The following is a 14,218-nucleotide window of genomic DNA, read 5'->3' as shown; positions in this document are numbered from 1 at the left end:
GCAAAACGGAGGCTCTTTCCTTTAATCTATCTCCTCTAATGGTGGATGGTCTGAAATTGCGGTTTCCATATAGATGGCAAAAGGATACCCTTAAATACTTGGGAATCCATCTCCCTTGTGACTCCAAGAAATTAATACAATTTAATGTTTCCCCTCTAATCAATCGCATTATTAAAGACCTAAATAAATGGAAAGATTACAATATTTCCTGGATTGGTCGTATGACGGCGTTTAAAATGAACTCCCTACCTAAACTAGTCTATTTATTTTCCACAATACCTATGTGGATACCGCAAACTATACTGTTCCCCCTTCAAAAAGCTCTATTACGCTTCATATGGCATAGCAAACCACCTAGGATATCCAAAAAAATAATAACCCTGCAAAGACAATTTGGAGGCCTCTCAGCCCCAAATATCTATAACTACTATGTGGCAAGCCAATTTAGGCAGATGGTAGCTTGGTTCGAGAAAAGACCTCATGCAAAATGGGCACAAATAGAATTTGAAGCATTTAAACCTTATCACCCAAGTGCTTTCCTATGGAAAAATAATTCTCCTCCTATGGGGGCGGAGGGAATATACTCCTCCCTACGATCCAACCTGAAATTATGGACGGTTGTGGGGAGGCGTGTGCCCCTCTTCCCGCAGGTTTCAGTTATGATCCCAATATATGGCAATCCCAGATTTACCCCAGGTCTTAAACGCACCTCAACATCAATATGGTTTCAGAAAGATATTTGGTTCATCTCAGATTTAATAAATCCCTTCACAGGGAAACTGTATACCTATGATGATCTTAGGGACCGTATAGCACTTACCAATGCATACTATCTGCAATATATGCAAATACGACATTTTGTAGCTTCCATTTCTCCCAAGTTGGAATTTCCACAGAAAACAGAATTTGAAATAATTTGGGACGCAGGTCCCACACAAAAAGGATTAATTTCCTCTCTTTATACATGGTTGAACTCTCCGCAACGTACGACCTTGGAATATCAACATCGCTACATGAAGTACTGGGACCAAGCACTGGAAACAGACACTACTCTTGATACATGGTCAAAGATCTGGATAAACGCCTCTAAATCTTCTATTTGTGTGCTTACAAAAGAGAACATATACAAAATAATGCTGCTATGGTATCAAACCCCAGTCCGCCTACATAAATGGAACCCCTCACTTTCCCCGGCATGCTGGAGGAATTGTGGACAACTTGGAACTCTCCATCATCTATTCTGGTTCTGCCCGGAAATCCAAAACTACTGGTCAGAGGCTCTTCAGCTAATAACTCGCTATACTGATCTAGAAGTACCCAGAGATCCCTGGATTTGCTTGTTGGCCAGACCTATACCCAAGATGAAACCTCATAGTCAACGTTTGATCAACCATTTTCTGACTGCAATAAGATGTGTTATCTCCAAACATTGGAGAGACACTTCCCCACCTACCATTTCTGAAGTGTTAAATAGGGTGAAATACATTTACAAGCTAGAATATCTTACGGCTATTTTACAAGATAGGATCCACATCTTTCAAAAGGTATGGAAAGATATTGACCTTTAAGCTGTATTAGGTAGACTGTATATTAAGGTATAGTCCCTATTGTGCTAAATCAGGATTATATAGTCTGGTGGGCTGGCAGATCACTCTTTTCTCCCTTCCTCTTTCTCTCCTGATCTAAAATTCATTTCTGCTCTCTCTCTCTCTTTTCTACTCTTCTCCTATTCCAAAGGAGGGTTCTTCACCCCTCTTAGGATACTGATCTGATAGGGTTACTCCATCTCTTTGAAAAAGATAACAGATTTAAACCCATAAGGGTCTTTCACAGCGAGATGGAGGACTCTTTGTTGATTACTGAAACAACATATATGGATATTAGATATATGTTATAACATACCTCCACATGGCTAATGTATCGAGATTATGGATATAGCTGCTAACACAATACGACTAAACATTCTGTTCTGACTTTTTATAATATCCAGTGTGGATTGTATTGTATTCTACTATGCAAAGGAAAAAAAAAAAATTTAAATACAAAAAGAAACCGATAGAAACGGCTATTTATCTATGAAAAGTTGTCATCACCCTCAGTGGCCTAAAGCCATACCAAGAGGATAGTTCACACGCATAAGGCGCAATTGCCAAGGTTGGAGGATTATATGGCACAATCGCACACTCTGGTGGAAAGATTTAAGGAATAAGGATATAGGGAGGAGGATTTATACAAGGAGGTTATATAGGTGGGGAAGAAAGATAGGAAAGCACTGATTATGGGGGGAGGGGAAAATGTGGGGGGTAGGGGTATGCAGGTCCCATTCATTTCAGAATTCTCAAACCAGCATAGGCAAATGGAAGCCATAATTAAAAAAAAAAACACTAGCTTATACTAAAGGAAGACAGACTGCTGCAGAAAATTCTGCCTGAACGCCCAAGGTTCATATACAGGCGGGCACCGATACTAAAACAGATATTGGCCCCGAGTTTGGTGGAGGAACCAGCACAAAAGAAGGATCCCTTCTGGAGGCAGGCGGGGTTTTTTCCATGTTGGGGATGTGGAGCATGTCAGGAAGCAAAAGGTAGTAGATTGGTAAATGACACCACTTCCCTCAATCAAAATAAATTCAAAATTATTCAAAATATCACATGCAACAGCATAAGGGTAGTGTATTTGTTATGGTGTGACTGTGGCAAACAATTTGTTGGAAGAACTACCAGAGCCCTAAAGAAGAGGGTACAGGAGCCCATAGGCAATATCCGAAGGGGGTTTAACCACTTAAGGACCTCAGCATTTTTCTATGTTCTGTGCTGCTTGGGCTCTCCAGCCCCCAGCACAGATCAGCCTCCAGGCAGGGCGATCAGACTTCCCCCTTTTTTCCCACTAGGGGGGATGTCCTGCTGGGGGGGGGGGGGGGGTTGATCGCCGCCGGCTATATGTGTGTAGCAGGGGGGGGGGGGGCTCCTCAAAGCCCCCTTCCGCAGCGCTATTCCCCCTCCCTCTCCTTCCCTCCCTCTCCTCCTCATTGTGGGCGGCTCAGGACGGCGATCCATTCTGTACCGCCTCTGATAGGCTTCAGCCTATCAGACGGCGGCGATCCCCGGCCAATCAGAGGCCGGGGATCGCTGATCTCCTTTACGGCGCTGCTGTGACAGCAGCGCCGTACGATGTAAACATAGGGGATTTCTTCCCCTGCGTGTTTACATTTAGCCTGTGAGCCGCGATCGGAGGCTTGCAGGCTGTTCACGGAGACTCCCTCCGTGAACTGACATGGAACGGACGCTCAAACGAGCGCCCGTTTCCATGGAAATACAGGAAAGACCTATCGGAGGCAGCTGGTCGTTAAGTGTTTAAGGGGCGCAGTGTGTCAGATCACTTCAGAATTCACCACAATAGCAATCCACAGGGTTTACATTTTTGTGGGTTGGAAAAAGTTGCATATAACTGGAGAGGCTGCCATAGGGTTAGGCAGATATCTAGAAGAGAGACTAGGTGGATATACAGTCTTGGGTCCCTCAAACCGGGTGGGGGGGGAGGCACAATATTGATTTGGATCTCAATAGCTTCATAGCAGACAACGGATTATGGCAAAAATATTGTGGCTAGGTTGATGGGGTATGCTTGTTGTCATTTGCATAGATGGGGAAGTGGTGGGGGCATATATGTTTTATTCTAGAAGGGTCCTGTACTATGTATTATGTGCATATTTGCGATTGAAACTATTGCTATGCAATTTTAGTGGTATAATGATCTGTTATCTGCTATGCAATTTTAGTTGTATAATGATATGTTATTTAACTAACATCATTAAAGAGGAACTGTAACGGCAAAACGTCCCCTGGGGGGTACTCACCTCGGGTGGGGGAAGCCTCAGGATCCTAATGAGGCTTCCCACGCCGTCCTCTGTCCCTCGGGGGTCTCGCGGCAGCCCTCCGTACAGCCGTGACGTAATATTTAACTTCCTGGCTCCTGCGCAGGCGCTCTGACGGCTGTCGGCTTCGAAGTAGGCGGTAATACCCGATCGCCGTCGGGTCCGCTGTACTGCGCAGGCGCAAGTCTCCGGCGCCTGCGCAGTAGAGCGGACTCGACGGAGATCGGGTATTTCCGTCTATTTACGAGCCGAAAGCAGCCACAGCGCCCCCGCTGGAGCCAGCAAAGGTAAATATTGAAATTACAGTCGGGCCTGTCGCCGGCTGTTCAGAGGACTGCAGCGAGACCCTGTGGGACGGAGGACGGCGTAGGAAGCCTCATTAGGATCCGGAGGCTTCCCCCACCCGAGGTGAGTACCCCCCAGGGGATCTTTTTGAAGTTACAGAGTCTCTTTAAGGTTTATGTATGCAGTTTGAAAATGGCATGGAGCTTCATTTGCTATAGTGATCAGCAGGGTGTACCCCTTTAAAGATTTATGCATTTGAAACAGTGATTGTTTGAATAGGATGCATATGCAAATTAACATGGATGGAAACTAGCTGCCCCACGTGAACTATGCTCAGCATGCATTTGACTGAAAGGAAGTGGGGTTAACATGCATGGTGAATTAAAGTGAACCTTAAGTCAGAAAAAAAAAAATGAGTTTTACTCACCTGGGGCTTCTACCAGCCCCCTGCAGCAGTCCTGTGCCCTCGCAGCCACTCACTAATCCTCTGGTCCCCCGCTGCCAGCTAGTTTCGTTTTTGCCGACAGGCCCATAAGGACTTGCCACGCGTAGCTTTTTCCGCATTCCCGACTGTAATTAGCGCTATTGCGGGCCGCAACGTGTACAAAAATATGCGTTGCCGCATATCTATGCATTCGTAATGCGGCAAAGCGTATTTTTGTACCCGTTGCGGCCCACAATAGCGCTGATTACAGTCGAGAATGCGGAAAAAGCTAGAAGATTAGTGAATGGCTGCGAGGGCACAGGACTGCTGCAGGGAGCTGGTAGAAGCCCCAGGTGAGTAAAACTCATTTTTTTTTTCCTGGCTTAAGTGTCCCTTTAAACCTATTCCAAAGGAATACCCAGACTGGTGGCGGTATCTGATGGGAGGTACCACTGTCAGTGTAGTATAGAAGAAATGGGTAGCGTAATCCTGAGCCAATCATGGGCTGAGGGGAAGTGATGTCACAAACTAGGCAGCGACTTGTCTGGCCACTCGCTGCACGATATGCACACGCGTGGTGAGGTGGGGCTGGCATGCCGAGCTGCCAATGAAAGGACTGGAGGCAGTACATTTATCCCAGTGTGGCGTCCAGTCTCTGTGCCCCTGATGAGTCATGAGACCGTGACGAAATCGATCGGGCAGAGGCTGGACACACTGGGAATTGCGGAGACTACAAGAGAGGAGGACGCGCTATATTTACATCTATAGGAGAGTAAACTGATGCTGCTGGGCCCTGCATAGGCCACGGGGGAGATCCCGTATGAAAACTCTGTGTCTGAACTAAAGTCTACCTCATGTGAGTGCAATTTTTTAATAAAGATATTGTTTTTAAATGGAATTACGCTATATGAGGCTTGTTCTTTGAGGTAATGCAAAGCAAGATTGCCAAGCTTGAAGATTCGATGCTTCATTAACTAAAGTGGCAAAAGTCTGTACTAGGACCATGAGGCACCAAGGCTCCCTGGATGTGTGCATATTTGACCAGTCTAATAGTGGTCAGATTCATCTGGTGAGTCTGTTTTAATTTGGGTGATCCTGGTGGAGGAAAGAAAGAAAATTGGAACTGTCTATTTCATCATCCCTGTACCATGTATATGGGATAACTAAAAAATATTGATGGGACATTTACCAATCGATGGTGCACATACATACCTCCCAACATTTTGAGATGAGAAAGAGGGACACTTAAGCCACGCCCCTGCCACACACCTTATCACGCCCCCGTCACACCCCTAGTCACGCATACCATAAAGATTTCCTAAGAAAAATATGTGGTTTTATAATTCAAACCACACTGGTCCTTTCTATCCTTGCTCATTTTCCTTCATATTAACATTTTACAATTAGTAATATATCAATTTAAAGTATCTCCTGAGTATATGTAGCCAAGTGTATAGGTCTCCCCAGTATATGCAGCCAGGTGTATAGGTCTCCCCAGTATATGCAGCCAGGTGTATAGGTCTCCCCAGTATATGCAGCCAGGTGTATAGGTCTCCCCAGTATATGCAGCCAGGTGTATAGGTGTCCCCAGTATATGTAGCCAGGTGTGAAGGTGTCCCCAGTATATGTAGCCAGGTGTATAGGTGTCCCCAGTATATGCAGCCAGGTGTATAGGTCTCCCCAATATATGCAGCCAGGTGTATAGGTCTCCCCAGTATATGCAGCCAGGTGTATAGTCGTCCCCAGTATATGTAGCTAGGTGTATAGGTCTCCCCAGTATATGCAGCCAGGTGTATAGGTCTCCCCAGTATATGCAGCCAGGTGTATAGGTCTCCCCAGTTTATGTAGCTAGGTGTATAGGTCTCCCCAGTATATGCAGCCAGGTGTATAGGTCTCCCTAGTATATGTAGCTAGGTGTATAGGTGTCCCCAGTATATGCAGCCAGGTGTATAGGTGTCCCCAGTATATGCAGCCAGGTGTATAGGTCTCCCCAGTATATGCAGCCAGGTGTATAGGTCTCCCCAGTATATGCAGCCAGGTGTATAGGTGTCCCCAGTATATGTAGCCAGGTGTGAAGGTGTCCCCAGTATATGTAGCCAGGTGTATAGGTGTCCCCAGTATATGCAGCCAGGTGTATAGGTCTCCCCAGTATATGCAGCCAGGTGTATAGGTCTCCCCAGTATATGCAGCCAGGCGTATAGGTCTCCCCAGTATATGCAGCCAGGCGTATAGGTCTCCCCAGTATATGCAGCCAGGCGTATAGGTCTCCCCAGTATATGCAGCCAGGTGTATAGATGTCCCCAGTATATGTAGCCAGGTGTGAAGGTGTCCCCAGTATATGTAGCCAGGTGTATAGGTGTCCCCAGTATATGCAGCCAGGTGTATAGGTCTCCCCAGTATATGCAGCCAGGTGTATAGGTCTCCCCAGTATATGCAGCCAGGCGTATAGGTCTCCCCAGTATATGCAGCCAGGCGTATAGGTCTCCCCAGTATATGCAGCCAGGTGTATAGGTCTCCCCAGTATATGCAGCCAGGTGTATAGGTGTCCCCAGTATATGTAGCCAGGTGTGAAGGTGTCCCCAGTATATGTAGCCAGGTGTATAGGTGTCCCCAGTATATGCAGCCAGGTGTATAGGTGCCCCCAGGAAGGGAGGCAGCCAGTGAAAGGGAGCGGGTGGCAAAGTGGCGGAGAAGGGGGGGAAGTCACCCCCCCCCCCTTCCCTCACCTTGGGGCTCCCTTTCCTGGCTCTCCCTTCCGGATCAATGTGTCTCCTCCGATGGCGCAGCGGCAGAGTGATAGTGGGCAGGGAGGACTTACCGATGTCCTGCCAGCCGGCAGAGGGAGCTGTGATCTGTGCGCCGCTAGTCTGGTCTTGAGTAGACCAGACTTGCGGCGCACAGATCACAGCTCTCTCCGGTGGCTGCGTAATAGCGCTAAGTCCTCCCTGCCCGCTGTCAGCCGCTGCGCCATCGGAGAGAGACACATTAATCCGGAAGGGAGAGCCAGGAAAGGGAGCACCAAGGTGAGGGAAGGGGGAGGGGGGGGAGACTTCCCCCCTTCTCCACCACTTTGCCACCAGCTCCCTTTCACTGGCTGCCTCCCTTCCTGCGCAAACAGTCCACCCCTGCATCTGACTCCCCAGCCAACCGGGACACTGGGGGGTCATAGCGGGATAGCGGGAGAGCCCTCCCAAATCGTGTCAGTCCCGACGAAAACGGGACGGCTGGGGACTATGCACATAAGATATCTTATGTGAACTTGTGGTTTATGTGTATGCATATCAACTTTTGTTTTGCGCTTCAACACATTTGTACCGTATATTTTTGAAAGGCTGCCAGGCCTGGTTATAGCGCATTACTGACAAGAGTGCATAGGGGTTGTTGCGCTTTGATATAAGAAATATATAGAAAGTAGTATTTGTTCCTGAGCCCTTGCTCTGTTTTTAGTGTGATTGCAAAGTCCAATTGAATGGGGCTAAATAGCATTTCACCAAAAATGCAGCATGCAGTGCATTTACTGATCGCAGAGAATCAGATTGGACTAGTGTAATGTGTAATGGTTTACATTACTGCACCAGTGTCCTTCTGATCGACAAACTACCTGTGTTTCGATAGTCGGATCAAAACACATTTAAGTAGATACTTTGCATATCAATAAGGTAATGGGAAATGTTCATTGAGCCCAAAAGATAAAAACAAAAAAAATTGAAAAGTAATTACCATGACTTTTTTACAATGATAATTTGGGCCCATTATAGGTGTTTTTTCTTCTGCATTGTCAGGTATCACTGCAGGTCTAAACTAGATGAAAGTGGATATCTTTTAAAATGTATACAGCGGCCTCTTCTATTTAACACCAGCCGCCATTTTGTTTTTATCATAATAGGAATCAGGAGAGACCTCTGGTCGATGAGGGTGGGAGGGCTCACATTACTCTATTCTGACTGCTGATACTGGTCTTTGGTTGCAGTGGATGCCCCAGGCATGTGTGGGTTGGGGTGAAAACACAGTCTGAAATTTGAAACAGCATTTTCAGACAGGTTTTCTAGCGCTGTTTTTCTGGACAGAATAGTGGTCTGTGTTTTGCTACGTTAAAGTCACAAAATGAAATATCCCGAGTGGCGATCATTTACTATCTACTTCATTCAGTTAAGCAGAAAATTTAATTGCAGTTTCAGAGTAATTACAATACATCAATTCCCTAGATTTGAAATTCTGATTGCCAGGAATCAAATCATATTGTTATGGTGCCCATACATGGTACAATTTTTTTCATCCATTCTTGCCATTTCTATGTGATATAAGGGAACTGCCTAAATTATCCTTTCAGTATATTCACTTAATTTACCCTTATACTACATAGAAATGGTAAGATTGGAAGAAAAAAAATTGCACTATGTATGGGCACCATTATGTTTATAAATTTCGAACAGTGTGGCGATCAGGATTGCAAAAGTGGAAAGCTAAAACAAAGATAATCTTTCTTGCTCTATTTTTTTGTAAATACAGTAGGCCCTTTAGGGCCCTTCCTCACTGAAAATCAGGTATTTTCAGGCATGCATTTAACCATGGTCTGTGGATGTGATAAGTGGGCATGATTGCGTTTTCTAAAATGAACAAGAAACAGAAGTTCCCTAAAAAACCGCACCACTCAGATAATATCTATCAATATACTCACATCTTTATTAAAAAAAAAAACAACATATATAAAACACTTATAAACAATGAACGGTAGCCATGCTGGATATAAAGCCAATCGATTGATTTGATTGGCTTTATATCCAGCATGGCTACCGTTCATTGTTTTTAAGTGTTTTATATATGTTTTTTTTGAATAAAGATGTGAGTATATTGATAGATATTATCAGAGTGGTGCGTTTTTTTAGGGAACTTCTGTTTCTTGTTCATTTTTGATTGCTTCATTGTTCCTTTCTGCACACTCTAATATTGTTATACGTAATTCTTTGAATTTGTGAGTGATGGTGCTTGCCCGCTTGTGTGTGTTGGTCAATGATTGCGTTTTCTGACGTGGGGAAATAAAAAAAAAAAACCAGTGGAAAGTTTTTTTTTATATTGCTTAGAACATTTCATAGCACTGCATTTGCATGTGCTCCCATTCATTTAACATGAACAGGCAAACTGCAAAAACGTAATCGTAAAAATGGAACGAAGTACATGCAGTGTGGAAGTGGCGTTTTTAGCTCCTCCGTGTTGCTCATTTAGATAGCTTTTAACTATGACTGATTTATGTGATTTTCAAATAGGTTTAATGGGGAGGTATACTTTTTTTCGGGGGGGGGGGTGAGAGGGCAGGAGAATACGAAGCACTGAAGAGAACAGAGAATTGTCCCGGACAGCATCTTTTGTAAGCTCTGCTAAGATCACATAATACTGAAGTGGCGTAACAAACAAACACTTATTTTTCCTAAAACATGCGATGCTTACCTTATACGGGCGGAGAAGTGACAAATGGATGGCAATCTGTTTACACTGTAAGCTTTGCTCTAAGCATTTAATATTTACTCCCATTAGATAAGACCTCTAAATTGAAAATGGGCACTCTCTTACTTATCTGAATGTTAGTCCCACCTTAGCTGTAGGAAGCAACTCCGCTTTCCATGATAGATCTTCAATTTTCAAACTAAAATTAAAATAAATTAAATTTGATGATATAAAAACCTGAACAAAAAATATAATAAGTAGACAAAGGTGAACATCACTGCCGGAGAGGGAAAATGCTTTGAGTGGTCTGCATTTGTACATGATCTGTCTGAAAGTAAAATGCCTGATCCAATTCACATTTCTTCTAAGTGCTATTTTCATATCTTATCAATAAAATGCCTTTGAAGCCACCAGCAAACAAGAAAATTCTCTGAATAATTTTTTTTATTGTTTTTTCAATTGCTGAGTGCTGAAAAGTTCTTCTAAATAGAAGATGATATAGTCATCTTCTAGGAGAAAACTTAGGAGAAAAAGTGAATTGGATTGAGCCCAATATCTCAACTTTTTACCAAACAAATCTGCAGATTACTGCTTGCCTATCTGGTAGTAAGGCTGTACAGCATACAGCAAGTACAGCAAGGCAGGCTACTCTCACAAACCAGTGAGTCCTTAAAACTGGGTGGAATTTCTGGTACTGTAATCTTAAAGTTTGTGCAAATATTGAGGCCAGCTAGATGTCAAGTGGGGCGAGAGATAGCAGTTAAGTCAATTTCAGATCCTGAAACTATGGAGGCTCACAGATATTCCTTAGAGCTCGGTTTGTGACAGCAGTCAGAATTGCTGCGATAGTAGGGATGCCTTATATGCAGTCTTAGGCCTCGTTCATCCTATAAACGCTACAATGCGCATTTCAACAACGTGTATGGTGTGCAATCAATACGAACATCAGAAGCGCATAGAGTGCACTGCCTTATGTTCAGACTACATGCACTATCGCAGTGCTGCATGCATTTTTGGCGCAGCGCTGATTCATTCACTGTAATTAATGGAATCAGCAGCACCACAGACGGCGTGCAATCACGTGCGTTGTGATCGAAAGGCCATTGGACAATGTGAATGAGGTCTTACAAGTAGAAAGTGAAAAAGTGACACACTAAAGGTACACTATATAAAGTGCCTGGAAGCAGCTGTTCCTGTGAACTTTTAGATGCCTTTCAAGCTATTTTGCATGTGCTCTAAATATGTGCAAATCTGTAAACAACTGTGTTGCTATACAGTTCCACAACAACATGAAAACTGCTTCTGAAAATGTCACAAACAAGGGAACTAACTGGTGTTTTTGCAGCCAAGTTGCATGTAAGAGGATAAATGAACTTGTACACACTGATCGCTTCCGTGTTTTATAGCATATCAATTATAATAAATAATATCAAATGCAAAATAACTTACCATTTAACTGACTTCTTTTCACAGCCAAAAATCCAACTGTGAGTGTACTGTAAGATGTAAAAAAAAATTATGTATTATATTTTTGTAGTATATTTCTTCTGTTTCTCCTTCGGGCTTTCTATTTAATTTGTTAGAGGCCACCTTTGCTTACGTCCACAAAAATCTCAATCCCTGTGACAATGTAAATCAAATAAAATCTAAACCCCACAATAGTATTTGCAATCTACAGAAGTGGTCCCGGCCCTGAACATCCAGCTCTCCCTGGACTGTTCAACAGGCACTCCTTGGCTACATTAGAGAAAATGCCCCAGGAACTAAAAACAGAGAAAACCATTTACCTTTTTCACTTCATATACTCAAATCGGGTTCAAGGGAAAGTATAAAAATAAAATTGTTCATGAACTAGATTAGTTATTTGAAGTAAAAACAGTAAATATGAATTTATCTTTCTTTACAGCAGCAGGTCCCGGAAGGTGTTCCTTTAGTACAATATCATGCAGAGTTTTCAAAGTGGACAAACTGGGCTGTGAAATGACTATTCCTTAGACGGTGAATTACAGGTAGATGTATTACAGTTTAGATTATTTTTCCAAAATCTGGAAAGGTAAGTAGGAGGAAGTGATAATGTATATATAATATGTATCAGAAGCCAATTTACATCTGTATTGCAGTTAGTTTGTGTACTTGGGTTCAGGATAAGAAATGCATAACACATAAAAAACATATAATGATAGGAAAACTGTTCCTTAGTACGTTTGAGGAAAAAAAAACCATCCCTCCCCCCAAAAAAACCAATCAAGTTCAACTACATATCCCAGTTGATCTAGAGGTAGGCAACTCTCCCCCCCCCCTCCCCCCTTGGCCAATAAGCTGTAAAAATTGGGTTAGTACTAGCAGTAATTGCCAAGTAAATATAGTCGGAGATGTCGTTCAATGCAAGGAAAGCATCCAAGCCCTCTTTAATATGTTTATTTTTATTTTTTTGTCTTTCATCATTTATGTTTGATTAGGACTTTGCTCGCAAGTTTAACAAAATGTCCTGCTGGATCCACTGTGGCTATTTTCTCTATGCTACACTATGCTGAATCTACTGTATACACGTACGTTCACAAATAAAATAGATGAAACTATATAAATTTAGATTTTTGTTTTTCCCTTAAAAAAATGTGGTTCAATCCATGAACTATTAACCTCTTGAAGAAACCCCCCTAGTGACCAGGACATTTTTTTTTAACTAACAGGGCCACTGCAGCTTTAAGGCCTCACTGCAGGGCCATACAACTCAGCACACAAGTGATTCCCCCACCCCTTTTCTGCCCACCAACAGAGCTCTCTGTTGGTGGGCTCTGATCCCCACTGGAATGTTTGTTTATTTTTTTTACAAATATTTATGTCTTATTATTAAATATATTTTGCTTTTTTTTTTTTTTTTTTTTAATTTTTTTTTTTACAACCTTCCCACCCCCCACCAGCCAATCAGCGTGATCAGCTGTCATAGGCCGAAGCCTATGACAGCGGATCGCTTCCCTGTCACCACGGGGGACAGCCGTGTCACACAGCTGTCCCCAGTACAGAACTGCCGTGGATCACAGCGCTGTACATAGTAAATAGACGGTGTCTAACAGTCTCCTAGCGGCGATCGCCGGTGGGAGACTGATGGCGGAGCTCCGTCATTCATGCTGAGATGCACACGCATCGGCACGCAATCTCCTGCAATCCCCGCCCCTAACAGTTAATGCCAATTGGCGTGGAGTGGACCTGGGGCTGCCGCTCTGCTCACACCAATCGGCATGGAGCAGTCGTTAAGCAGTTAATAAGCGAGAGAAAAAACTACTTTCATGGTCTACTAGCTGTCAGTTCTCTGAAGATTAAGAATATACTACATTTTGTCTCATTATGGATATGGAGTACAGTACTTACCAAGAAAGTGCTGCGGCAATGAAAATGACTGTATCTATGTCTTTTATCTTGAAGAGGAAATTCAAAGTATGTTTCATTGCACACCTGAAGAAATAGGTACACTAGGGTTATAAAAACAGTGTACCTTTTCTATGTTTATCACGCTATTACAAAGTTTTCAAAATGCAGAAATGTCACCCAACCATTGTATACCTATAGTATTATTAATGTTTTAAATATCTATTAGAAACAAATGTTGATTTAACATAAATCTAATTGATGTGGGAAGTTAAATTACTCAGCAATTATACAAAACAGATTATTTGTCTGCAGTTCACAGTGACATGACCCAAAGTCATCTGAATGAGGATTTCACAGAGCTTACTATGCACCACTGCAGCCAGAGACCACAGCAAAGCACAGACCCACCGCAGTGCGCAGCCACCGTTCCTGGATATCTATGTTACATCTGCTGCTTCATGGTTCTGGTAACTTTAGTGTACTTTAAGTATACAGGTAGTACCCGACTTATGAACGCCCGACTCACGAATGGCATGGATTCTATGTTTCCATGGGAAGTAAAAAAAAATGTATTTTCAAATTGGACTTGTTTTTGAGAAAATCGATTTTAAAAGGTTCAAAGAAAAAATGGCTTTTAAACTTGTATAAGCAGGTACTGAGGGCAGAGGGGGACACTGGAGGCACAGGGGGGCACAGAGGAAGTACAGGGGACAGAGATGGCACAATGTTGCAACTTAGGAACAGATTCAGGTTAAGAATGAACCTACAGTCCCTATCACGTTAGTTAACTGGGGACTACCTGTACTCAGGGGTCTAGTCCTGGG

General features: G+C 43.3%; 1 protein-coding gene across 4 annotated transcripts in view; it reads right to left on the bottom strand.

Annotated features, from left to right (window-relative positions):
* The window catches only part of PGAP1 (post-GPI attachment to proteins inositol deacylase 1), a 240,276-nt gene that overhangs the window by 159,677 nt on the left and 66,381 nt on the right, over positions 1 to 14,218 (bottom strand). For all 4 annotated transcript variants that reach the window (XM_068244826.1, XM_068244827.1, XM_068244828.1 and 1 more), the window contains 3 exons: positions 13,395 to 13,478; positions 11,475 to 11,521; positions 10,173 to 10,224 (listed from right to left, as the gene is read on the bottom strand). In XM_068244826.1, the coding sequence (XP_068100927.1) occupies positions 10,173 to 10,224; positions 11,475 to 11,521; positions 13,395 to 13,478 (183 nt within the window). The remainder of the gene's footprint in view (positions 1 to 10,172; positions 10,225 to 11,474; positions 11,522 to 13,394; positions 13,479 to 14,218) is intronic.

This window comes from Hyperolius riggenbachi, chromosome 7, assembly GCF_040937935.1.
Source record: "Hyperolius riggenbachi isolate aHypRig1 chromosome 7, aHypRig1.pri, whole genome shotgun sequence".
NCBI classification, from domain to species: Eukaryota; Metazoa; Chordata; class Amphibia; order Anura; family Hyperoliidae; genus Hyperolius; species Hyperolius riggenbachi.
This window is presented reverse-complemented; position numbering and strand designations above follow the sequence as displayed.